The 27684-nt window shown below is 41.2% G+C and overlaps 1 protein-coding gene across 1 annotated transcript; it reads left to right on the top strand.

Annotated features, from left to right (window-relative positions):
- The first annotated feature begins 600 nt into the window (after positions 1-600).
- Positions 601-27684, top strand: LOC143846103 (threonine dehydratase 1 biosynthetic, chloroplastic-like). The gene is made up of 9 exons (XM_077354519.1): positions 601-1091; positions 8317-8496; positions 8606-8875; positions 9779-9985; positions 16019-16267; positions 16361-16434; positions 16723-16840; positions 27000-27134; positions 27300-27684. The coding sequence occupies exons 1-9, from the start codon at positions 654-656 to the stop codon at positions 27438-27440; spliced, it is 1812 nt and encodes a 603-aa protein (XP_077210634.1). The 5' UTR covers positions 601-653; the 3' UTR covers positions 27441-27684.

Below are 27684 nucleotides of genomic sequence, written 5' to 3'. Positions count from 1 at the left end.
TTCCGTAATGGTTGCGGATTATAAAATGTGGTTCCCTAGTGGTTCCGGTGTGTGAAATGTGGTTCCCTAGTGGTTCCGGGGTAGAAAATGTGGTTCCCTAGTGGTTCCGAGGTATGAAATGTGGTTCCGTAGTGGTTGCGAGGTATAAAATGTGGTTCCCTAGTGGTTCCGGTGTATGAAATGTGGTTCCCTAGTGGTTTCGGGGCAGAAAATGTGGTTCCCTAGTGGTGCCGAGCTATAAAATGTGGTTCCCTAGTGGTTGCGAGGTAGAAAATGTAGTTCCCTAGTGGTTGCGAGGTAAAAAACTCTCACCATATGTTCATTTATTTTGGAAAAATTGCCAATGGGGCAGATCAAAATACAAGAATTGCCAACGGGGGACACAACTTTTGAACAATTGTTAAAGAGATCGAGTTGACAACCCCTTTTTGAGAGTTTGATAACCCCCTTTAGAGACCTGATAAACCCCATTTCGTCCCTCTCTAACAATTTTTCCAAAACATACGTGCAAGTACGGGCGGACACCGTATATAAACTCACACCATTTACATTTTTTTTCCAAACAAACTTTCAAATACGGGCGGATACCGTAAAAAATTCACCCTACACATGTCTCACAAAAACAAGGCACAGCAGAACACTCCGTCTCTCTAATGGAGGCCATCCTTCACACCCCACCGCACGTGCCTATGCAATCACCCGCACGTGCCTCTGCAACCACGGTTTCTATTTCCAGAAGCCACGTTAAACCTCGGAAGAAGTTTTCAATCTCTGTTGCCATTTCCGAAATCCCTCAGAAAAACTCTTCTTTTTCTACCTTGTCACCAAATCAGACTGCCATTTCCGGCGGAAATCTGAAACGGGTCCATTCCAATTCCTTAAAGTACGAAAGCGGTTATCTCGGCGGAATCTCGGAGAAGACCGCCGGTTCTGATGACGGAGATGCGATCCCGGCCGCCATGGCTTACCTTACCGACATACTCTCTTCTAGGGTTTATGATGTCGCGGTTGAGTCTCCGTTGCAGTTAGCAACCAAGCTCTCGGAGAGGTTGGGAGTTGAGGTCTGGCTTAAGAGGGAGGATCTCCAGCCGGTGAGATTTGAATTTGGGTTTTTGTTTCATTTTCTTTGATTGTGGTATTGAAATTTTGGGTGGGTTTTGTTGCTTGTTTAATCTGAGTTTTTTATTCTTTGGGATTTTGATACTATCATCAGTCATCACTATCTAAGGATTATTTCTAATTTCTGCATAGAATCCTAGCTTTTATGGAGTCTATAATTGTTAATTTCTAATTTCTGCAAGAGTTATAGTTGGTAAAGTCTCCTGATTTGTAAGAGTTCAAGTCATGAGTTATATAGTTGGTTGTATCATCTGGTATCAGAGCATGGCACCTGTTGGCGGAGGAAACTAGAAATCAGTACTCCAATAAACTTGAAGCAGAGTGGAGCAATTCTTTGACTACAACCAGATATCTGAGCAGCAAAAAAAGTACATCTGTGAAAAGGGCATTACAATGGTTCACTTGGAAGGATCTGGTAGACGCCCTTTGCACCCGGTTTAGTCTGAAATTCTGAAAGGCCTCAGAGATTTCACGAGAGCCCTAACCAAGCTTCGCCAAACATCAATAGTTTCGAAGAATTGGCAGCAAGAACGTCTGGTCTTGGTGTTGAATTCTTCATCAGTTGTTTTGTGAGTGGGCTCAATGACGAAATCCACACTGCCGTTCATGTGTTCAAACCTACTACGATCAGCCAAGCATTGGGGCTGGCACGACTCCAAGAAGACAATACAGAGGCCCTAACTCGTCGGAGTAGAGTCAATCAGCCACGTGCAGATCAACTACGAGAGATTCCAACTCCTAAACCACCCACTCCTTAGGTCGACATAGAGCTCTTCAAATGTTCCCATTAAATACATTATGCGGTCCGAGATGAATGAAAGGCTTTTCAAGGGATTGTGCTTCAACTTTGATGAACAATTTACACTGGGTCATCGTTGTAAGAAGCGACAACTATTCCTTATTGAGGCCGGAGGGTCGGATACAGAGGACGACACTGCCTCCAAGGATGTGGAGGAGAATGAAGAGGTGGAAATTTCAGTCCACGCCTTTATGGCTACCCTTACGCCTAAAACAAAGCATATCCAAGGGTACATCAAATGAAGGCCGGTGGTGATTTTGATCGACTCTGGCAGCACTCACAATTTCTCAGGTCCTCGAGTGGCAAAGCGGACGGGGTGCACGGTGCAACCAACACAACCCTTAAAGGTGAAGGTGACAAACGGACACCAATTGATGTGCAAGGGCATCTGTCCCAACTTTCATTGGGTGCGCGGAGTTTACGACCGAGGTCTGATTACTACCGCTAGAAGGTTATGTTGTGGTTTTGGGCATTCAATGGCCCAAAACGCTAGGCGATATATTGTGGAACTTCTCTAAGCTTCGTATGGAGTTTTGGTTAGACGGACGTCAACACGCAATGCGTGGGGCCAAAAGTGGAGAACTACAGACCATTGGTCGGAGCAAGATGGAGAAGACTCTAAAGAAGCATGGACAGGGAGCCTTGGCTACGTTGTGCTCTATAACTGTTGAAAGTGAGAACAATACGGACCACCCTCTCATTGAATTTGGCAAGATCTTTGACGAACCAAAGGGACTTCCACCTGAGCGTGCACATGACCACAAAATACTGCTATTGCCAGGTACTACTCCTGTTAATGTCTGGTCCTCTATAGGTATCCCTATATGCACAAAAATGAAATAGAAAATCTTGTGCGGGAGATGCCGAGTACCGACATAATACAGCCTAGAGTTAGCCCATTTTCTTCGCCGGTCCTCTTAGTAAGAAAAAAAGGACAACACTTGGCGGTTTTGTGTTGACTACAAGGCTTTAAATCGGGTGACCGCCAAAGACAAGTTTCCGATACCTGCCATCAATGAGTTACTCGACTAGCTACATGGAGCCCAAATCTTTTTTAAGTTGGATCTTAGATCAGGGTATCACCAAATCTGGGTTCATCAACCCGACATTCACAAAGCTGCACCCATGAAGGGTACTATTACGAATTTCTCGTCATGCCTTTCGGTTTGACCAATGCTCCTTCAACATTCAGTGCACCATGAATGACATTTCAAGCCTTGTCTTCGGAAGTTTGTGCTTGTCTTTTTGATGATATATTAGTGTATAGTCAAAGTTGGCCAGAGCATATTCAACACTTGCGCACTACTTTCTCTACACTCTGTCATCATCGTTTACATGTGAAACGAAGCAAACGCACCTTTGGACAGACACAATTAGAATCATGGTTTTAAATTTTGACCGAAATCCGAAATTTCGGGTTTCGGTGGAGACCGAAACCGAAATGGCACTTACCCGAAATAGGTAATTATTTCGTACGAAATTTCAGAATTTCGGTCGAAATTCCGTGCGAAATTTTAGGGATTTCGACCGAAATTTCAGGGCTTTCGTTAACAAATAAAATATAGTTTTTATTAAGTCGCCGGATTTTGAGCGAAATTTCGACCGAAATTTCGGTTTTTGTGAGGCCTGAAACCGGTAACGAAACCGAAATTTAAAACCTTGATTAGAATATTAAGGGAACATTATTTCAAAGGTAGTGTGGCCAGTGGCCACTGACCTGCAAAGGTGGAAAACATTGTTAGCTGGCTGAAACCTGGCAGATGGAACCTGATCTGTCGTTAGGCCTATGGAGCACCTTACGGTAAAATGCAGGGGTGAGGCATGGATACCCTGTTCTCGTGAGGGAGACTGGCACTGGTAAAAGGGAATGAGGGGACATACAATGCATTACAGACGTATTATGATTACGCTTCAACGGGGTATTCTATTCCACCTCTTATAGAGAAAAGAACTTATATCAAAATACTTAATAACATGGCAATACATGTATACAAAACTTCTACCCCGAGCACATGCAATGGAGCCCCGTTTAAGGCGGAGTGTCGATACAATAGAACGGATGCCCACCCTAAAAAGTAAGAGCCCCTCTAAACCTTACAGGACTGGAAAGTACCTGGTAGCCTCATAGCTCAACCTCCTTTTTTATCCATGTCAGCATTTCTTATAGAAGTCTCGCCTTTTCTTGCTGTCATGGAGTCAACCTGTGAACAAGGTAAACCCAATGGGATGGGAAACAAAAAACGGGAGGGTACCGCATTGGTCAGAGGACGATCCAAAAAACTCAGAAATGAATCTTTCTGTTGGCTTTCCCAATTCATTCGTGAATCAGAATTCAAGGGTGCGAAGCGAGCGCTTCAAGCTACTTCACCACATTGAAAGCACTACGAGGCTTCCTAGGGCTTACAGGCTATTATCACCACTTTGTCAAAGACTGGCAAGATTAGTAAGCCACTTATTGACATGCTCAAAAAAGAAGGGCTCAATTGGACGATAGATGCAGAAACGACACACTCGAGCAAGCTATGTGCTCCACCCTGGTATTGGCCTTGCCAGACTTTACCAAGGAGTTCATCATTGAGAGTGATGAGTGCGGTGTGGGAATTAGAGTGGTATTATTGCAGGAAGGCCGGCCCATTGCTTCCACTAGCAAAGCCCTCTCAGCGAAGCATTTAGCTCTGTACACCTATGAGAAAGAAATGCTTGCTATTGTGCATGCAGTGCAGGTATCTGATTGGCAAGTATTTCAAGATCCGAACAGATCACTACAGCTTGAAGTTCTTACTGGAGCAACGAATTAGCACTCCAGCCCAACAAAATTGGTTGGCTAAACTGCTCGGCTATGACTATGAAATACATTATAAAAGGGGAGCGGAAATAAGGTGGCACCATCACTCCAGTATGAAGAAGCCGAGTTGCAGGCTATCACTACACCTATGGCATCATATGGATAATGCAAGTAAAGGCTGAATGGCAGACAGATCCTGAGCTGCAACAACTTATCACAGATTTACAAGATAATTTGAGTGCAAATTCCGGGATTACATGGGTGGATGAAGAACTGCGGCATAAAGGCCAGCTGGTCCTGAGCCCAACCTCTTTCCAACATGAAGCTATCTTATGGGTGTTATACAGTAGCCCAACTAGTGGTCACGCTGGATATCTCAAGACCCTAAAAAATGTGGGCCGGGTTTTCTATTGGAAAGGTTTCCAGCGGGATATTCGTCGTGTGTTTTAGAATGTGAGACTTGTCATCGAAACAAAGGAGAAACGGTAGCTACACCGGGGTTGCTACAGCCATTACAGATCCCCACACGGATTTGGACGGAGCTGTCAATGGACTTTACCGAGCGTCTACCGGTTTCTCTTAGTAAGAGCGTCATTTTTCCGGTGGTGGATCGTTTGAGCAAGTATGCTCACTTTGTAGCTCTTAGTCATCCATATACAACAATCATAGTAGCTCAAGCATTCTTCGACAACATTTTCAAGCTTCATGGCATGCCAGTTCGATCGTCAGTTATCGTGATCCGGTATTCCTCATTGCATTTTGGCAGGAAATATTTCGACTCTAGGGTTCGCAATTACAGATGAGCTCTGCGTACGATCCTCAAACAGATGGCCAGACCAACGTGGTCAACCGTTGCGTCGAAACATATTTGAGATGCACAACAGGTGACAAACTGAAGTAGTGGGCTCGCTGGCTTCTACTCGCAGAGTGGTGGTATAACACATCCTTACACTCGGCCACCAAAACTGCGCCATACGAGATTGTGTATGGGCAATCTCCGCCATCTCTTACTCTTTACTCTCCAGGAGGAACTAAAGTGGCAGCAGTGGATCAACAATTGAAGGAGAGAGACAGCTTTCTCTGAACAGTCCGCGAAAATTTACATCGGGCAGCTCATTTTATGAAACAAGCCGATAGTAGAAGGTCTGAATGTGAATTTCAAGTGGGGGATTTGGTCTTCCTTCCCGTACATCCTCATCAACAGACTACTATGGCTTTCTTGTGGAAATATGAAGCTTGCACCCAAGTTCAATGGGCCATTCCTGTGTTGCAACGTATTAGACCTGTAACTTATAAATTGGACCTGCCAGCCACTTCAAAGGTTCAACTGTTATTTCATGTTTCATGCTTGAAACGTTAATTGGGACAGCATGTGATATCGCAGACGACACTTCCAGAAGCTAACGATGAAGGCCAGTTTTTGGTGGAACCAATCGCAGTTTTGGACCAACGCATGGTGAAGCGCAACAACCAAGCAGTAACTCAAGTCTTGGTGCAGTGGATGAATAGACCTCCCGAGGATGCTACAAGGGAATACTGGTATGACTTCAAGGCTCGCTTTCCAAATTTTGAACCTTGGTGACAAGGTTCTTCACAAGGAGCAGGGAAATGATACGATCATCACTATCTAAGTATTATTTCTAATTTCTACAGGAGTCATAAGTTTTAATTTCTAATTTCTACATAGAGTCCTAGCTGTTAGGGAGTCTATAATTGTTAAGTTCTAATTTCTGCAAGAGTCATTGTTGGTAACGACTCCTGATTTGTAGTAGTGCAAATCATGAGTTGTAGTTGCTTTTTATCTGGGACGTTCCTTATCAATGATATACTTTGGAATTCCTCGAAACGAATTGCGTTATCACGAGGCACTTCCACCGGGGCGTGCGAGATTTTGCTTGGTTTATTTGGTCGTCTTCTTCCTTGCAAGTGCTGGCTGTATCATTTTGATTCACTTGGTGAGATTTTGTGTGGATTCCAATTTTATGGTGGAACTCTGAGTACCCCAAATTGATTTTTAAGAAGTGACTCGGTCCATCGTCTATATTCAATTGGTAAAAGTTCATTTTATGAGATGTGTTAGGAGTTCCACGTGAAAGCAAAGATCCGATATCAGAAAAGTGAATGGATGTGGAAGGGCTTGTAAAGACTTGGGGCACCCTCCTTAATGGCTAGCTTTTAAGAGTGAGTTCTGCCCGAGTTCCAACAAGTGGTATCAGAGCTGGGGCGTGGTAACTCCGGTTTATCGAGGACGTAGAAAATTCCCACTTTGCTCTTGCATGAAGGGGGAGATTGTTAAGAGTTCCAAGCGAAATGGTTAGGATAGTATATGATGGTCTGATCTATGTAATGTTTGGGTTGTAGACAGAGCCTGCCCAATGAACCATCATGTTCACATTATGTGAGCCATCTGTAATTGTTGAAGCATAAATGATTAAATAACACCAACTTTAACAGCTTAAGCTATTGGAGTGATTGGTTGTTTCACATGGTATCGATGTTACCTCAAGGCAGGTCCCTTGTTCAAAACTCAAAACCCAACAACTCCTTGATATTAAAAATCCAAAGATGGGCCGGGCCACACATGAGGGGGAGTGTTGAAGTATAAATGATTAAATAACACTAACTATAACATATTAAGCTTTTGGAGTGATTGGTTGCCTCACAGTAGAGTGCCACTTACTGAACGAAAATATGGAAGAAAAAGTGGCTAACACTGGATGCATTTCTTTGTGCTTTCTTACTTTCTAGCAACAAGAACAGTAAATGAAGATTGCCTCTGATTTTATAGAAAAGTGCAAAATTTATTGGAAGGAAAGTTTGGGAAAGTTAAGAAATTCAATTACAGTGAAAAAAATAACCCATTTCATATGACATTGGGATTTTTTCCCCTGGGAAATTTATATGGGTACATAATTAAAATGGAACCTGCTGAAAAAATTTTGGTTCAGAGAAATGTAGATTCAATTCCCATTAAAAATGTTTTTCTCTGGTCTTCAATTTGGTTGAACATAAATATAGTTTAGTGCAAGGGGTTGCAATTTTCTAATCTGAATTCCGAATTTCTTCTAAAAATAAGTCGAATGGTTCTTAAAGAAAAGGGAGTGACATGGCCAGGCATATCTGACCAAAAATAAAAGTAAATCTACCTTGCTTGAGTGTATTGTGGTGTGTCGACCCCTCGTTATGCTCTGAACCATGGATGCATCTGTTTATTAGTTTTAATCAGATATGTCTGACCATACACAGTGACACTAATCCTTGATTTGCTTGTAGAGTGCTCCCTTGGTGCCATATATTGCTTTTCTCATGTTGATAGCTTTTAGTTTCTCAAGGTTTCCAAGAAAAGAAACGAATAGTATGCGTTAGATGCTCTTTTTGGCAACACACCCTACTAGCATTGGCTAATGCATTTCTATGTGTTTGGGTAAAATTTTTTCTATGCCCTGTACGTATGTGACCTAATATTCATATTAACACGTCTGATAGCATTGTCATTATACATCCAAGCATGTAATTGTAAAACATTATGGAGAGATTCTCCTTGACGCACCCTTTGTATCTATCTCAAAGTTTCATAGCTTGGTAGTGATTGTTTTGATGATTGAATGTATAGGTTTTCTCATTTAAGTTACGAGGAGCGTATAACATGATGGTCAAGCTTTCTAGGGAGCAGTTGGACAAGGGTGTTATCTGCTCGTCAGCTGGAAACCATGCACAAGGGGTTGCATTGGCCGCAAAAGAACTAAATTGTGATGCTGTGATTGCTATGCCTGTTACAACACCGGAAATCAAGGTTAGATGGTCCATAAATGATCATTTCTTAGTTATCGGTCATGCATTGTTTGGTTTGGATTCCCATTAGTATTCCTTTTTTTTTTCTAAATATTTTCCATGTTTCTCAGTGGAAATCTGTTCAGAGGTTAGGCGCAACAGTTGTTCTTGTGGGGGATTCCTATGACGAAGCACAATTGTATGCTAAAGAGAGAGGTGAGAAGGATGGATTCACATTCGTACCTCCTTTTGATCATCCAGATGTGATTGTGGGACAGGGAACTGTAGGAATGGAAATCATTCGCCAATTACAAGGTCCTTTGCATGCGATATTTGTACCAGTGGGTGGTGGAGGACTAATAGCTGGCATAGCCACTTATGTGAAGCGAGTTCGACCAGAGGTCTGTAAGTCCATATTGGGTTTTGGGTTGCTTTTTCATTAATGGTGCAATATATAATTGGGAAAATGACCAGTTAACCAACGAAAAATGAAAATGGATATTTGCCAAGGCCTAAGTTGTAATGATAGTTTACCCGGCACACACATTTTAATTATCTCGATTACTTGTGTTCTTGTTATGTTAAAAACAGGTAGTAGTAGTCATGTAAATTTATAGGGTTCATGAATTCTTGGGTTTCATTTTTTCAAAAAAAAAAAAAAAAAAAAAACAAAGAATTTACTCATAGTTAACCTATATGCTTTATTGCATAGAAGTTTAATCTTGTAGCATATGCACTTGACTATCTTTTCATTTGTTTTATTTGTGTTCTTTCTTGACATTCCCCTTATATCGAAGTAACGAACTAGATGTTTGGATATTAAAACATGTACTTTACGTGGAAAAATACTCTTGACTTTATACGATTCTTGGATTTTCTTAGATTTACTACTATAGCAAATTATACCTCTATTTTTAGGGGCTGTTTGGATACGCGGATTTTAGAATCGTGGATTTCCTCAAAATCGTAGATGGGAGATGATAGAAAAAGGAGACCAGCCATCGTTTTCTGATTTCTCGCGTTTCTTTCCGTTAGCAAGAGAGTAGGAGATCATCCCATGTTTCCAGGTTTTAGAAATCTCAGGATGGGGGAGAGATTACTAAAACCTGGTTTTCTTACTTAAAATCCAAGATTCTAAAGAAAAGTGAAACGGACGGCCTCCTTCTTCTCTCTTCTCCCATCTAGAATTTTGAGGAAATCCAAGATTCTAAAATCGGCGTATCCAAACGGCCCCTTAGTGTACATGGAAATTGAATCTTACATTTAAATTTTTAAGTACTGATTTGCTTAGATCTTTTATTTAGGTCAAAGTAATTGGAGTAGAACCCTTTGATGCAAATGCAATGGCATTGTCGTTACATCATGGGGAAAGAATCATGCTGGAGCAGGTGGGAGGTTTTGCAGATGGTGTAGCTGTGAAAGTAGTCGGAGAAGAAACTTTTCGCTTATGCAGGGAATTAGTTGACGGTGTGGTTCTTGTTAGTCGCGATGCTATTTGTGCCTCAATAAAGGTGAAGACTTTCATGCGCTTATGATACTATTTGTGGTGGTTCATTTTGTTTAACTGCTACTATTTCACAAACAATTACTAGATAAATGCCATTTCATGTTACATTTTACATAAGTCTTCTTTTCTGTGTCAATTTAGATCTTTCTAGGTGCGCCCAATTGACCAGTAAAATACTTTTACCTGGATCTGCCAATCCAATGCATTTCTTTTTCATTGTTCTATCTTCTTTCTTAAATATTTTGAAGTTATACTACTTTAAGTTTCTTGCTTCTTCTCCAAAACTTAGTGGAAAAGTTATAATCATATTTACATATTCTGTGTGTTTTTGTAAATTTGAATGGTCTGAACAATAGTTCTCCAAAAAAATAGAGAATTTTCTAGTCTATTTAGTATTTACTACAAAAGTTGAAGAGTGTTAGCTGAAGATTTTAGGGAGTTCATCCATATGCCTTTTGAATGGTACAAGGCTATTAGGGTGAGGTCAAAGACGTGCCTCTTTTGCAAACTTCAGCCCAACAGCTCAGATTTTATTTTCAGGAGTGGGTGAATACCTTGTTTTTGAGGTAAATTTAAAATTTGTCTTTTTGTTTCACCTATATATCTTAGTGAACTGGCTGTTTGTCCAATTGTCCCTAGTATTCCTCTTAAAAGAAAGCCCTGTCAGAAGAAAGATATAGAGTAGGTACGAGTTTCGTTCAGGTTTGTGAACAGATTTGGGAAACAAGCTTTTCAGCAATTATAATGTGTTTGTGATTCTAGGAGATTAGAACTTTACCAGCCTTCCCATATTGAAGGAGCTATCCGAAAATCTAGTGGTCAAGGGTGATTGTTTTTTTTTGTTTTTTTGAAAATTGACATATATATATATATATATATATATATATATATATATATATATATATATATATATATATAGAGAGAGAGAGAGAGAGAGAGAGAGAGAGAGAGAGAGAGAGAGAACATTTCCTACACACTTGTGTAGGTAAGTTACCTACACACTAGCTTAAAATACAGTGGGGGCCCACATTGTTTGGGTGATCCAAACAATTCATTTGAATGGTCCTCACATAGATAGGGTGTCCACAAAAAATCAGATCCATAGGATCATCCCAACCCTACGATTTGTGGAAGTAAAATGGACGTGTATAAACCTTCACAAATTAGTCGATTTTTTGCCTCCATAGTTTGAATGGTTAGGATGATCCTATGGATCTGATTTTTTGTGGACACCCTATCTATGTGAGGACCATTCAAATGAATTGTTTGGATCACCCAAACAATGTGGGCCCCCACTGTATTTTAAGCTAGTGTGTAGGTAACTTACCTACACAAGTGTGTGGGAAATGTTCTCTCATATATATATATATATATATATATATATATATATATATATATATATATGAGAAAACTGTTGGTGCGCTTAAGCTCACCATTTTTTTGGTGCGCTTAAGTTGTTATAACGCCTCCCATTCGTTTAAATGTTTGGGTCCCGCTGGGTCCCGCTTAAGCGCACCAATGGGAGGTGTTATAACAACTTAAGCGCACCAAAAAAATGGTGCGCTTAAGCTCACCAACAGTTTTTTCTCTCTCTCTCTCTCTCTCTCTATATATATATATATATATATATATATATATAATAATAATAATAATAATAACAAGATGTACAAAGATTGGGACAAGTAGTCCCACCCCATTACATACATCATGAACAGCTAGAGGAGTACTCTCCAACGGGCAAAAAGCAACGAAAAGAAGAAAGAACATCATCAGGAACATCCTTATAAACTTCAGTTGGTAACCCACGCTGCACCTCCATAATTAAACACATAATTACAACTTCCCCCAATACCCCAGGAGCCCAAATGTCAACACCATACGAGACTTTCATCATCAACATACCATACCCTCTGAAATTTAAAACCTCAAACCTTCAATTCAACCATAGGCTATCTATCCAAGGGCAAGCCAAATCACGAGCAGCGAAGAACCAAGGTTCCTCAAGCACCTCTCGGATATCAGTACAATTCATCCCCTTCAACATATCAGATGAAGACCCAAAAAACAAGATTCATGTCAAAAACCATCATTAATCACTTGAAGCTTCCTCCAGAAGCACAAAGAAAAAAAAACTTTTCTTACCGCAAATCATATCATGTCCTTTAACCCTGATTAAAGTAGAGATTAAACAGAGGAAGAATCCTCGAGTAGCGAAGGACCCAAGGTCCCTCAAGCACACTCCATTAATCTCAGTTCGCAGCCAAGGTTTTAAATCTCAACCGAAATTTGAAATTAACGAAATTTCGGGTTTCGATGGATACTGAAATCGAAATATGGTAAACCCGAAACGTTACTTTATTTCGGAATTTCGTTTTCTTGAAATTTCGATCCGAAATTTTAGGGAGATAATGTTAAAAATTGTATTTTATTCATTATTTAATATTTCCCTAAAATTTCGGGCGAAACTACCGCAATTTCGTGCGAAATAAATTTCGGTAATTTCGCCTGAAATTTCAGGCGAGATAAAATATTACCTTTATTGATCTCGTAAAATTTCGAACGAAATTTAGAAATTTCGGTTTCGGTGAGCCCCAAAACGCATTCCGAAACTGAAATTTAAAACCTTGTTCACAGCCACCTCCTCAATAAGGGCAAAGTTTCCCATCATCAGACCTTTACAGCACGCCTCTTCAACCTTCAAGAAGAGCAAGAAAAAACCTGCACCATTCTCCGGAAAAAACAAAAACGCCAAACAAAATATATCAGACCCCCGCCCAAAAAAAAAACATTTACAACAAAAGGTCAAGGAAACCCCTATTTCTTAAGAGCCTTAAGCTCCCTGCTCCCCTTGGCCAGTGTCATTCCTTTCTCCATTGCGTCTCGCTTCTCGATGTCTAGAAGCATCTCCTTTGTATTCGACGCATTTTTCTCATATCCGATCCCCAAAGATTTACCCATTTTCACCATTTCTCCAAATTCTTCCTGAAAATCTTGCTTTTCCTCGTTCACTACTTCCACATAGTCGTTCTCCACTCCCTTTTCAGCCCTTCCATGCAACTCTCGATCTGCTCACTAAGATCTGCATCCATAGAGTCCTTAGATTGAGCTGTCTCATGGCTGACAACAGTCTCCCATTCTTCCTCTTCGGAGTCCGTATCCACTCCCAAGGCCTTTTTTTCTTTAGCCAGAGCTTTTTTAAAGTGTGAGAGTTCATGGAGAGGGACACAGACCTCCTCCAATGATCTTTTGCCAGTAAGGGCCTCGATTTCATCCTCCTTCATTTAGCCTCCTGTAATAGTTTGTTCCATTAATGCTCCAAGTAAGCTTGTGTGATTTCTCCTCATGTGGCAGAACGTTGGCGCCTTGATCGCTTAGAAGGTCCATGCTTTTTAAATGTTGTAGTTTCTCCACGCCTAATCCTTCCTTCACCAGTTTCTTTTTTCCGGTTAGAAGAATTATAGCCCTCATCCATATTGAATAATTCCAAAATGTCTAGGAGAGTGGAGACTAGTTTTCTCTATTTTGGTTCGTACCTTCCATAGCCCGTACCCTCCCCTTTTTAATATTGAGTCGAGCCAACTCTTGAGTTCCTGAAATGACTTTTCTCGATTCCATACCTGTGCCGCATGAGGTTTGCGGGATTAGCACAAAATCCTTTCGTATTCCTTTTCGAGGATTTTCCTCGATACTTGAGAATGGGACGCGGTGTGATGAGTCTGTTGTTAGCCTTTTTGCGATTCAAATGATGGTTAGACAGTGAAAAGATTTTACTCTCTACCCTCAGGACACGACGCGATTTAATATCTCTATTCGTCGCCCTTTGGTTACAATTCCACGTTTTCTCCTTATCCAAAGTAATGTCATTAAATGCCCTAGGCTTGGCCTTTTTCGAGAACCATCCATCTGCATCCGCATGATACTAAAGTTTCTGCATCCTGGCCAATGGGGGTGGGGGTTGGGGGGGGGGGGGGGGGGGGTACCGTCCACAAATCCGACCTCAAAATCAGCCTTGGAATCCAATGTTCCTATGTCCTTCCCGTCGTGCCAGCTTTTGGGTGCCTCATCATTCCTGCCAATGAGGTTTCCGCCCAATTGGACCCCAATTCAAATTTGAATTTTGGGTTCTTCAATGGTCCGCAATTCTGAACAAATTCTGGTTTTCCTTTACATACCTTGCTGGAGATTATCCTATCCTCCGGTATCAATATGCTGGAGGTGGATTTACCCCTTTTTGCATGATCGAATTTGTCATCCAAGTTGAGAGTATCATTAATAATCAAACCACCATTGATGACCTCTTCATCCAAGCTGCTCTTCACATTTATTAAATAACATCTGTTCTCAATCCTCAAGTTAATAAATGGACTTAAACATTTCCACTTTGGAGTTAGGACTTTTTCTGAAGTAAAGGCCAAACAATAACCATGGTGCCCATGCATCTTAATTTGCAAGACCTGACCAAATAACATACCAAGAGATTCAATCGTTGAGGATGTCCACGCATGAAGTGAAATGTCATAGAATCTTATCCAAATGGGTTTAGCCGGGTGCCATGGTTGCAGAGAGGTAAGGCAATTTCCCATAGCCTCACCTCCGATGGAGCAATTCACTTGCTTGTTTTTCCGATTCAAATTGGAATAGACGTTCTCTGGTATTAATTGACATAGGTTGTTGGAGGTTAGGCATTCCCTACGATTTCTTAGCCCATTCCCAAAACTCTTCCAACTTCCAGCTCCTAATTTTTATACGCCCCACCAAGCATGACCTGAGGAATCTCTCACGTTCCTCTATCTCTTTACAAGAAACACATAGTTCCGGGATTTTGCTATGAATTTCATTGGCATCATCAACTAATTCCAAACATTTAGGAAGATCTCCACGAACATGCTTCTTCATAGTGATGCCATTTCTGATCTTCGTAAAGCATCTTCTTCATTGACTTCTACCTCCGAAATTGTTGTACCCACAACTGGAACATTCCCAATCCTCCATAGGAAACTTCGGCGTTCGCTTTTGTGGCTTAAACCTAGGCACAACCCAAGTGTTTCCACCCCCCCGAGCCTCTTTGTTCCAAGGCATGTCGCTCACCTTCGCTTCCAGATCCATAATGGAGCTGGATATTATCAGGGTTATAACCTTCAGTTTTTCGACCTTCTCGCCTCCCATTCCGCAAGGTCCTTCGATCGAGAGATTGCCACTCACTTTCACTAACAGATCTATGAGAGTTATGATTGTTTCGAGGTGAAGAGCGAGTCGAGTTGCCGATCTTCTTCCCATTTCCGAGCAGGATGAGGTTTTTCCTACAACAGTCCCTATTTATCTCCAAGGTTTGGAGCGCCTCGTATACAGAGTAGCTTGCCTCAATGATGTCGAGGTAGGTGTCTTTCAAGCTTTCAATGTTGTATCCACAGCTACAGGCTCCCCTTCCTATCGAGTTGCCCAAACAGAGCACACCCGAGGAGCTATCCCGCCTGTGTGTAAAGAAGTTTTGCACCATCATTCTTCCTGATGAGGGCAATCACCTTCAAGGGTGATTGTAAGAGTGCTATTTATTGGGTTTTAGGCTTTGTCGAGGCTTCCTCTTTGTTATTGAAGTCTTGGACCTTTGTAGAGATATTGGACCATTGATCAAGCATATGCAAAGATCCACAAATGAGATGGCAGATTTTCTGGCCAGGGAAGGTGTAGAGAGGATCAATCTTATCATTGAAAACTCCTTTCCCTCATAATATCTGTCTTATTTTCCGTTTTTTTTTTCTGTTTTTCTGCTGGCAAAGCTCATCCTTAGCAGATGCTTGAAGAAATTGTTGATGATGGTTTTTTGTTTGTCTCTGTTAGTGCTTATAAGCTGTTAGTATTGGTGGTTTCGTCAATACCTGCTCTGCTTTGTTTTGTGCTAGAAGGTGATGAATTTTTGCAATTTCCTCAATTCATTGTGTTTCATACTTTGGTATAGCGGAACATGCTAAAACTATGCATTGTTTCCCTTAAAATTATGATAACTAGGGATTAGAGTAATTGGGTGTCCATACTGTAGGACATGTTTGAAGAGAAAAGGAGCATTCTAGAACCAGCAGGTGCACTTTCCCTAGCGGGAGCTGAGGCATACTGTAAATACTATGGTCTGAAGGGTGAAGCTGTGGTGGCAATAACAAGTGGGGCAAATATGAACTTTGATAGGCTAAGGTTGGTAACCGAACTTGCCGATGTTGGTAGGAAACGAGAGGCTGTCCTAGCATCATTTTTGCCGGAGGAGAAGGGGAGCTTTAAGTTATTTGCTGAAATGGTAGGTACAAATAAGTATTGTATCATCTTTTCAACCCACTATTGAATTGTTTCACCTGGATTGTTGACATAGAGACCATTTTTGTGATGACAGGTTGGTCCAATAAATATCACTGAGTTCAAATACAGATACGATGCTAATAAAGAAGAAGCCCTTGTTTTGTATAGGTGAGTACAATTTGATTTATTTAAATGATTTACCTGGTGAATTTGTTTCCTCATTTTTCTTTCATTCCATAAAAATTTCGAATTCTTTCTAAAAAGTGTTATTTCTGCACCCTCTATATTTGTCTCCACATTGTAATTCATTTTTTTGCGTTTTCTTGATGGTAGAACTTTATTATCTGAAACCTTCCCTCTAGGGGATTTGTCTGATAATTCATATATTGTCTTAGCTAATATTATTGGGAAGAAGGTGCTAATTCCATGTCTTCTATTGTTTCTAATTGTTTGCAGTGTTGGTGTTCATACGATTAATGATCTCAAAGCAATGGTGGAGCGTATGGAATCTTCCCAACTCCGAACTATTGATCTCACAAATAATGACTTGGCGAAAGATCATCTACGACATCTAGTAACTATCTTGACTACGAAATCCCCTTGTTTTGTACTTTGTTTTTCTTGTTTGTCCTTGCAGACTTTAGAACCCATCTCCCAGCCTTCAATAGTGAAAATCATTGGGAACTATTGGACAGTTTATCTCTGATAACTTCATTTTTTGCGATAACTATTTGAAATGATTTTATCTTGAAAATTGCCTGATAAATTGAATTATTGTGATAATACATATATTGAATATTAACCCGGACGGGTGTGGCTCTTTGGCTTAAAGTCATGGGTATGCTCCCCAGTGACGAGAGTTCGAATCCCCTAGTGGTAAACCCAATGCGCGTGGTTTACGGGTGATTGCGTGAATCCATAGGGATTAGTCCTGCCCTAAAATGGGGTGGGGATACCCTATGTCATAAAAAAATGCATATATTGTATATTGCAAAATTTTCATTTCTTACATACATACATATGAATTTTAGTTTTGATAACCTTTATTTGCTTTTTGAATTTCCTATGTTTTTTATTCTATTTATTTTCTGCTATACTTTCTGATAAGCCCAATTAAAACATCAAAACTGGAAATTATCATGTTAAATACCTGAGCTGATATATTGCTGAGCTGTCTATATCGAACCCACACACCCAGGGATTGTGGTCCCATGAATATGAATTTCTAGAGATGGCTCATATTTGGATTGGAACTTGTAAGCCAAGCCGATGGTGCTTCCATGAATATATGTTAAAGAAAGTTATCCAGCCTAACACATAAATTTGCTTAATCTTCATATGCTTAATGGGACAGTATATGTAGGAAACTGATGGCAAGAGAGGACAGAGGTACTTCTAAAATCTTAAGAATTTGGCGAGCATGGCACCCCCTCGAATCGTCGCTTTCGCTTGAACCATGGCAGGCGAAAGGATTAATACTTTTGAGCGATTGAAGAGGAGAAAGATTGCACTTGCCAACAGATGCATTTTCTGTAAGGAAGAGGAAGAAACATTAGATCATGTATTACTGCATTGCAACTTCTCTTTCAAGATATGGAGGACGATCATTAGAAGATTTGGAATGTCATGGGTGTTTCATAAATTGGTGAAGAAAACAATCCTTCATTGGAGTAGCGGTGCGTTCGGAAAAATGGGGCAGGTGCTTTGGAGTTTGTTAACATATGCTCTTATTTGGCACATTTGGAGGGAAAGAAATAGCCACTTCTTTGGAAAAGGAAAGGAGATTGGGAAGGATAATACCAGATGTTGGAGGAGAAGAGAAGAGAATAAAGAGAAAGAGTGAGTTGGAAAGTTCTCCCCCTGTAACGACCCAATTTCTGCATCGAGTCGCTACGGAAAAACACCATAATTTTTTTTTAAAATAACACACAAAATACCAATGCTAAGATAATAATAAAGATGAGCAATCTTATTCCAAAACTTAAAAATCCTATTACATACTTTCAAATCCTAATTAAAATTTGTAATCAACAAAATCCATAACTACTACTATCTGCGGAAGCTCAACAAATAACTAAAAATGAAACTCTAATTCTTTGGGAAAACATCATTCCCAGACTACGATTGCTCAATCCCCATCCTATGTTGTTTAAATTTGCTCGTTTGCGAAAGCCCCCTCATCAATCTCCTCAAAACCTATGGGTGGAAAAATACGTCCAGCAAGTTGTACAACTGGAGAAGACTTTATGTAATAAATGTGCTATAATGAAAATTGCATTACAATATTGTTCAGTATATATCAGTTCCAGGAGATAACGAAATATAGATAGACTAAGGAGAACAATAACAAAGCATATGATGGGTAAGTAAGATCACTAATAAGAACGAATCATGGTGAATCAACAGAATATGGCACGCAGGGAAATAAAAGATGCCAATACAACCAAGAGATAAATGTAAGTAACTAAAGTAAAAACAACATCATGGGTCCAATAAATCTATCCTCAATCCATTTTGCTAAAAACATCTTATGTATATATCCCATGTCATCATCACCTGGCCGAAGCGGGTAGAAGCATATGTCTTTATATATATATGCCACGCATATATACATAGTTCAATAACGTTACCAAACAACGACAAGGAATATATGCATAAGATCATATTTTTTTTCAAATGAATTTCTTTCAAAATTCTCTTGTCATTGAAATTCTAAGGTACAGAAATATGACGTATTTGAATATTATAATAAAGAACTAAATTCATAATACAAGCCATTACTAGAACCGTTATTACATAAGTCAACTACAACTTGCCTTGATTATCGAGGTAAGACGATGCCAACAAGTTTGTACGAATCAATCAAGAGGGTGTCCTGTACCAATTACATACCAATGATATCAAAATTTCTCTTTCAACTAACATGTCAGTCATCTTAATTTAATTGGTTTCGCTTAAGCATGGTGTTGAAGATTTTCAGTTTTATAGGGTTTTGTGCGTTTTAGCGATAAGAGGAAAAGGTACTTACCATTATCATTTTTTTAATAATTACACTAACTAGTCTTGTCCATTATCTCAAAGTGTTGCTAAAAGGAATTACAAAAAACACTTTTATAAACCCCTTTTTAAAGAATAGCCTACAAATATTTGTACAACCCGGTTCTTAAGTACCAAACACAACACACGCATCCATGATGCTACTGATGAGGTTCGAAAAGCGCGCAATAAATCACAAATTTAGCTCTCTAAGCAAAATGCTGACAACTAGGAGAAATACGAATCGTTTGTGCACTTATCAAAATAATATTGGGCTGAAAATCAACCACTTTTGTACTATTAAGAAAGACAACTACCACGTGTTTGGCTTGTATTTAAGTTTTGTCCAGCTACCCCATTTCTAAGACGGAACTGGATTTTTTTTTTCTTTCTTGCTACACACGCCCAATTTGAGCTGCCGAGTGTACTTGTAAGTGGGCCCACTTGCTTTCCAATTGTTTAGATTATTCACTTTAAATTAAGCCTTAAGGATTGGTAATGACACTCCTTCTAAAATTTCAAATATAGATGGACTTTCTATTGGGCATTAGGGTTGGTTAGGAAACCTTAGTGTTTTAGAAATCATCGCAGCAGAGGAAACTTAGAAATATGGGTTTCAATAAAATCCATTCATCATGAGTTGTTAAACTCACTGTGTATCCGTGAGTTTTCCAAACCAAGAGTCCAAAAACCCACTTCATGTGTAGAGAGAGAGCGGGATAGAGAGAGTTGGTCGGGTGAGATTGGGAGATTGAAGAAGAAGAAGAGAAGGGGGCTAGGAATCTATTTTTACCTTTGATTTCAAGTAAGTACAACCAAACTTCAAATCTTCTTTCTTTGTGTTGCTTCAAGATTTAAAACCCTAATTGGTGCAAAATCCAAGCCTCCTTGATTTCAGTAGTTTTTATGTCCAAATCTTCATGTATTTCCATAACTTTCAAAACCCTTGATTTATCATACAACCACTCCGAATCAAGCCCACCTATCTCCCTATATCATCACCTTCATCTTCCATACCTAAAACCCATTCGATGGCTTCAAACCCATTTTATTTTTATCCAAACCTGCAAATCAAACAATAGAAAAAAAATATAAAAAAGGGGCTAAGGTTAATAAAGGGAAGTGATATATTCAGCCCTATTTTTACTTCGGGCAGCCCCCTTGATTGTATACATGGCTCCTCTTATAAAACAGAGGGGTGGCTGTGGAAATAAAGGGGGGTGGGTGGATATACACTTCCCCAAATAATAAAGCAATGGGCACTGTTGTTGCAGTACCTTGTGTTTTTGAAAAAAATTAAAAATCCGGTTCCTATATTTTCCAAGTTTATAACCTTTTTACTTCATCCAAATTAGAAATTTACTATTTTACCCTTAGTCCCAATTAAGTTCTAAAGTTGTAAATAGTAAAAACTGAAAAGGACCCGCTAAATTAATCAACTAGGGTGTATTTAACCAAAATAGATCAATCACTTTAAGAGGAGTGCCATTATCAACTTAAATAGAAAAAGTTTTAGGGAAGAAATTTGCAGACGTTACACCCCCTCACTTATGTATCTATATAAAGAGTGTAGATACAATGACCACTATGCCCTTAGGCAACATACACACATCTAACACTCCCCCTCAAGCTAGAATGTCAATATTGAGCATTCCAAGCTTGGTAACATTAGCAAGTTGGTCTGCCGACCGAGTGAAAGTAGTGTATATCTCTCTGCTGAATCCTGTGACGTATGAAGTGATAGTCCACCTCTATGTGCTTAGTACACATGGAAGAACAGATTGGTAGCAATGTGAATGGGTGCCTTGTTGTCACAGTATAGCTGAACTGGGGAGGGCGAGGAAAATCCAATCTCAGACAGAAGAGATTGTAGCCAGATAAGCTCACTGCTAGTATGTGACATGGCTCGATATTCGGCTTCAGCACTAGACTTGGCTATAACATTTTGCTTCTTGCTTCGCCAGGACACTAAGTTTCCTCCCACAAGTTTCCTCCCACAATTGTACAATAGCCAATAGCGGAGCGCCTATCTGTGAGAGAACATGCCCAATTGGCATCACTGTATCCTTCTACACTCTGATGGCCATGTCTTTTGAAAAGCAGCCATTTTCCTGGGGCGCTTTTCAAGTCTCGCTCACAGCTGCCAAATGGGATGTACGAGGAGCACTCATGAACTAGCTAACAACTCCCATGGCATAAGAAATATCTGGTCTAGTCAACTGCACACTGCCTCATGCTATATCTCATGAGGGCCTCACTGAACCTCCCAAACTAGGCTCGCGAGGGACTGTTTGAGACCATACAATGATTTGCGAAGCCGACATACTGAGGAGGACATCTCCCCCTGAGCAACATAACCAGGAGGTTGCTCCATGTATTCCTCCTCAGCCAAATCACCATGGAGGAAGGCATTTTTGATGTCTAGCTGATACAATGGCCAGCCATGATTGACTGCAAGAGAAATAAAAAACATGCACTGAAGGAATCTTAGCCACAGGAGAGAAGGTCTCATGGTAGTCAATCCCATAGGTCTGTGTATATCATTTGGCAACCAAACGCGCCTTAAGGCGCGCAACCGTCCCACCTGGAAAATATTTGATGGAATAAACCCATCGACAGCCAATAGGGTGAGCACCCGAAGGAGGGGAAACTATATCCCAAGTAAGATTGGCCTGAAGTGCGGCCATCTCACTGTCCATAGCAGTACGCCACCCAAGGCGTGGAAGAGCCTCCTGCACAGACTTAGGTAAGGAAACAAAAGACAAAGCAGATATGAAGGTACGAAATGAAGGGGTAAGATGATCATGAGAAACATAAGATGAAATAGGGTGAGCAATAGTGCGTAAACGAGTGCGTGAGGCAATAAGAGCATCGACAGCTACATTAGAAGAAGAAGGAGAAGGTACCTGCGGGGTAGAGGCCGGGATCTCCGGCTAAAGAGACGCCTCGAGAGGAGATGGAGGAGGAACAACTCGTCAACGCTGCTAATAGTAAGCGGAGAACGAACTGCCGAAACCGGGGAAGGAGAGGACTCCGTGGCAGGTGGAGGGACGGGTACATCTAAGGGAGGAAGAGCCGGAGAAACCGGGTCAGGAAGAACTGGAAAGGGGAGAGGAAGGCATAAAGGAGAGGTAGGAGGGATATGCACAGGAGAGAAGAAGGGACGAGACTCAAAGAAGGTACCATCTGCGGATACAAAAAGGCGACGAAGTCTAGGGCTGTAACACGTGTAGCCCTTTTGGGTACGAGAGTATCCCAGAAAGACACAGTGCCCAACCTGTGGGTCTAACTTATCCAAACCCAGAGTAAGGTTGTGAACAAGAGGGACATAACCAAATACTCGTGGAGTAAGCGAAAAGGGATCGCCCTGGGGGTGTAGAACAGAAAAGGGAGAATGACCATCGAGAACTGAAGAAGGTAGATGGTTGGCTAAGAAACCAGCTGTAAGGATAGCGTCGCTCCAATACAATTTGGGAACATGCATATGAAAGAGCACGGTACGAGCCATATCAAGTAAATACCTCAACTTCCTCTCAACTACACCGTTTTGCTGGGAAGGTGTAAACGCAAGAGGACTGATGTAGACTGATGTAGAATGCCATGAGAGGCTAGGAAATCCTGAAAGACACGGGAGGTGTGCTCCCTAGCATTATCGGTGCCTAAACATTTAAGAGAGAAAGAGTATTGAGTAACGATCTCAGCATAGAAAGCGTGAAAAGCAGTGAAAACTTCAGATCTATCCTTTAATAAATATAGACATGTCATTTAAGAATAATCGTCCACAAAAACAATAAAGTATATGTATCCAGCAAGAGAGGTGGTTCTCGAGGGACCCCACACATCAGAATGAACTAACTCAAAAGGACTAGACACTCGACTAATAGCCCGAGGAGGAAAAGACACACGATGGTGTTTCCCGAGTTCACATGACTCGCACTGAAAGGGCTGAAGCGGTGAAGAGACAACAAAAGTCTGCTGGAGGCGTTGAAGGGAAGGATGACCAAGACGACAATGCCACTGATAGGCGTCCACCGAACTATGCAAAATGGTGCGTGGGGGTGTGCACTGAAGATGATATAGACCATCCACCTCACATCCCGAGCCAATTGTCCTCCCTGTCGAGGGATCCGGAAACAAACAGTAAGAAGGGAAAACTGAGACAGAGCAATTAAGGGCTTTAGCAATTTGAGTAAGTTAAAAGGGGACTTAGGAACACAAAGAACAGAGGATAAAGTAAAGCCCTGAATCCTTCATGGGGAGTAAGGGTCCCAACACCAGAGATGGGAGCTGTAGTCTCATCAACAAGAGTAACCGTCCGAGAATGAAATGGATGAAAGGAACTAAGGGAGGAGTTACGAGTCAAGTGATTAGAGGCACTAGAATCAATAATCTAGGGACTCAACCGAGTAAGAAGAGTAGCAGGTGAACTACCTGGATGGGCAAAACCAGTTGTGGGTGGACGGCTGCTAAGACAGAGACGTCAGAGCTCATCATAATCGACTCTAGAGATGGTGAGAGTGTCAGGCTGGGCAGGGGATGACACATTGCTAGAATGGTGGATGATGGATGGAGACGACGCCGCATCAATTGGGTCAGAAGCAATAATGTGGGACGATCGGAGAGGGAGAAGCTCTGGATGAAGTGTGTAGCAAATAACAGTAGAAGAGCCACCCGGGACGTATTGCTGGGCCTGTGAGTAGATCTCAGTAAGAGAGGGAAGAGACCGTGATCCAAGTAGCTGCTGGCGAAAGGGTTAGAAATTTGGTCTCAAGGAGTGAAGGTCATGAATAGCCCTGAGTTGGTCCCGCTGGCGTGCAAGAACACTGAGGTCGGAGGTAAGAGGCATGAAGGCATCCAACTACTGGCAAAGAGAAGCGAAGCGGTTGTAGTAGGTGGACAGAGAGCCATCCCCATGCTCAAGGCCAATCCACTCTGAATAAGTAGCAAAGATACGTGTGAGGTTATCAACCCCAGAATAAAGCAAAGCAGTGTGATCCCAAATAGCCTTGGCCGAGGGCAGGCTCATCATCGGTCCTGCAACAGCAGGAACCATACTCTGCCAGAGGAGGGTGCAGATCATAGCATTGTCCTGCCGCCATCTATCACAGGACGGGACATAAGAGGCAGGAGGATCACACTCAATAAGGGATATGCGACCCTTGGCAAGAAGATATGTCTCAACAGCCTGGCACCACCTGAGATAATTAGAGCCATGCAATTTCTCAGAGGTCATCTGAGGAAAGGACTGCTCCTACGAGGGAGAATATGATGAAGGAGAGTAGCTAACGAACAATAAGAGAGAGACCTATAGTCACACTGCCAAGATAGAATAAGGAGAATGAGGACAAGATAATGATCAGGCGAGAGGGCCGTAAAGAGGGCCACGGCTCCGATAGAGAGGGAAGCCAACACAAGAAGGATCCGACGAAGATATAGAGAGAGATGAATCAAAAGAGGCCAAAATCGGAGCCACAAACATAAAAAGAAAAGAAAAGAAAATTGCAAGAAGAATTTAGGCCATGAGAAAAGGAAGGGAGAAGAAGAGGATAAGAGGTTTAGGGAGGTTAAAAAAAGGGGTGGGGTGTGTACGGGCGGGGGGTGGCAGGGGGATTACGAAGGGTTTTACGGTGGGGATTAGGGGGGGAGGGGTTTACGGGGGGGACATGAGAAGGAGGGGGTGGTTTACGGGGGGGAGGGGGGGTTGAATGGGTAGAGAGGGAGGAGAAGGAATGGGTAACAATGGTGGTCCCTAGGGATCCAAACCCTAGGGCTCTGATTCCATTTTCGACGAGAAGAGAAGAGAGTAAAGAGAAAGAGTGAGTTGGAGAGTTCTCCCCCTCACTTATGTATTTATATAAAGAGTGTAGATACAATGATCACTATGCCCTTAGGCAACATACACATACATCTAACAACAGACATCAAAATTGACATTGTGGCGTGGGGGAAGAATAACTTCTCTTTAGAGGCATACTCCATATGTGAAATCCTAAGAAATTGGAAGACAATCATTTGGGAAAGAGAGATAAAAACGAAGGTAACGCCAAAATGGAACCCACCACCGTCCAGCTAGATTAAATTTAATTTTGATGGGAGTGACAAAGCGAACCAGGGCCGGCACGGTGGCGTATTCCATGACAATAAGGTGATTCGTCAAATTTCTTGACGTGGGGCAGCTGCAAAGCACCGGGCCCATGGAATCTAGATAATATTACCATTGAAATCAGGGACCCATGTAAAATGCTAAACCCAAAAGTCTCACACATGAGGTGGTTTGCAAATGACATCGTGGATCGTCTTGCAAAGGATGGAGTGGAGCGAAAGTCCATGGAGGCTCTTGACCATTAGTTTGGGCTGCGCTGCTTGGGATATTTCAGGTTTTTAGTGCTCCTAGGGCGAAATGGCCAACCTCATCACAGCACGGGTAGTTCAGGCCAATCTTATCTATCACTTTGATCAGGAACAGATCGCAAGGAGTGAGGAATTCTGTGTTGATAGGTTGTTTTTGCCTTGTGAAATGCTTCTAGATTGGGTTGTGAACTGGGTAGGCAGCTTGGTGTCTGCTAGTGCTCTGTAATGCAAGGCAGTGTTTTCCGAGTCTTGGCTGTAGGTTTTATTGCATAGGTGGGGTGCTCTGTCCCCCCTTTGATGTAATATTCTTACAGCAATGAATAAGTAACCTTTTTAAAAAAATAAAAAAAGGATGTGTAATGCTTTTAATCCCCTCTTTTTAGTTAACATTGCCTCAATTTATTCAGGTTTGAGCAAATGTTTATGCTGTCATTTTTTTTTATAACTTTGATGACCTTTTGAGTTGAAGAAACTCGTAAGAGTTGATATTTGCGTCTAAATATTATATGACTAAAAAAACTCCAACATTAATTATCCAAACCATAGTTAGCAAGTCATTAGGTCCTCCAATTCCACAAACATCTATTGAGAGCACCATGATGTTTCTTCCTTGCTAGACAATGTTAGAATCAGATTGGAAAGAGCTTATACATTGTGTGGAATGGGAAATGCAGTTGCTGGACTTCTCTTCATTTGTCCAAATGTTGTTTTACATTTTTGAATAAATGTTGTTTATGCCACTTAAAGAAGAGAAACACTTCATTAGGATGCTTGTTATTAATGGGCTGCACTTTATCTCAACTTTGTTTAAAGAGATCAATAGCCTGAATATTGATCCAGCCGGATTACAAGGTAAACTTTTGGATCCATTTAGCTTGTGGGCTTGGCTCATTGACACCCCCACCTGTTAAACTTTTGTTTCTGAAGATGAAATATGCTTATGAGTGACACTTTCAGAGGAAAAGGTGGCTTTAGCCACATTAAGGGGGTGTCCGGCATAGCTTCTCATTCTCGCCAAGAATTCAGATAGAAACGGTCTAATGAGAATCTGCGGAAGCTGACTCCGAGTCACTCCGCAAAAGCTCATCAACGAACGTGGAAAAAAGGAGAAAAAAAAAAGAACTTTACTCTATGGGCCGTGTTTACCGAACATGATTTTTGGGATTTCCCTATTTTTCTCATTCTTGCGCCTATAAAATATGCGGAAACTATTTTTAGAAGGGTTGTCGAACATGCCCTAGTTTATTTCATTTTCCATCTCACCATGCATATATTCTTGCAGAAAATAGCGAGTGACTTTCTGGATGGAGGCGGTTCTGATTCTATGATTTTATTTTTTCTTTCAGATGGGAGGTCGATCAAATGTTGAGGATGAATGTCTTTGCCGATTCATCTTCCCTGAGAGGCCAGGTGCTCTAATGAAGTTCTTGCATACCTTCAGTCCTTATTGGAACATTAGCTTGTTCCATTATCGAGCACAGGTGCCGACCCTGAAAACCACACTATTTATCACTTTCCAAACTTACTTTAATTGTGTTATTTCTTTTATATTCTGTTTGCATTTTGCGGTTGGATTCTATACACAATGAAGAACAAGACATCAATTTGATCTACCAAAATGTGTGACTGTTGTTTTTCCTTGACAGGGTGAAATAGGTGCAAATGTATTGGTGGGTATCCAAGTTCCGGGCTCCGACATGGATGAATTCCAAGATCGTGCCAACAATCTTGGATATGAGTACGCGCTCGAGATGGATAACGAGGCCTTCCGGCTTTTGATGCAATGATGAATTACCAACATGAGCTTTTACTAATTAGACGCCCCAAACAATTAGAGCTTTAGAGGCTTGCTTATCACTTACAAAGCCACCTAGAAGCGAACCAAGTTACAGGACGGTGTGTATTTATCTTTTTTCGTTTCTTTTATCTGTGATTGTTTTAATTTCGGTCTGCTGTCTATGAAATTGTTGTATTAAATATCAGAATAGTCTGTGGATCCACATTTTTCAGCTATGTAGGCACCGTTGGGCA

Source organism: Tasmannia lanceolata, unplaced genomic scaffold, assembly GCF_043159265.1.
Source record: "Tasmannia lanceolata isolate RefF3 unplaced genomic scaffold, GAP_Taslan_0.1 ptg000015l, whole genome shotgun sequence".
NCBI lineage: Eukaryota > Viridiplantae > Streptophyta > Magnoliopsida > Canellales > Winteraceae > Tasmannia > Tasmannia lanceolata.
The sequence above is the reverse complement of the archived record's forward strand: the minus strand, read 5'-3'. Positions and strand labels throughout refer to the sequence as shown.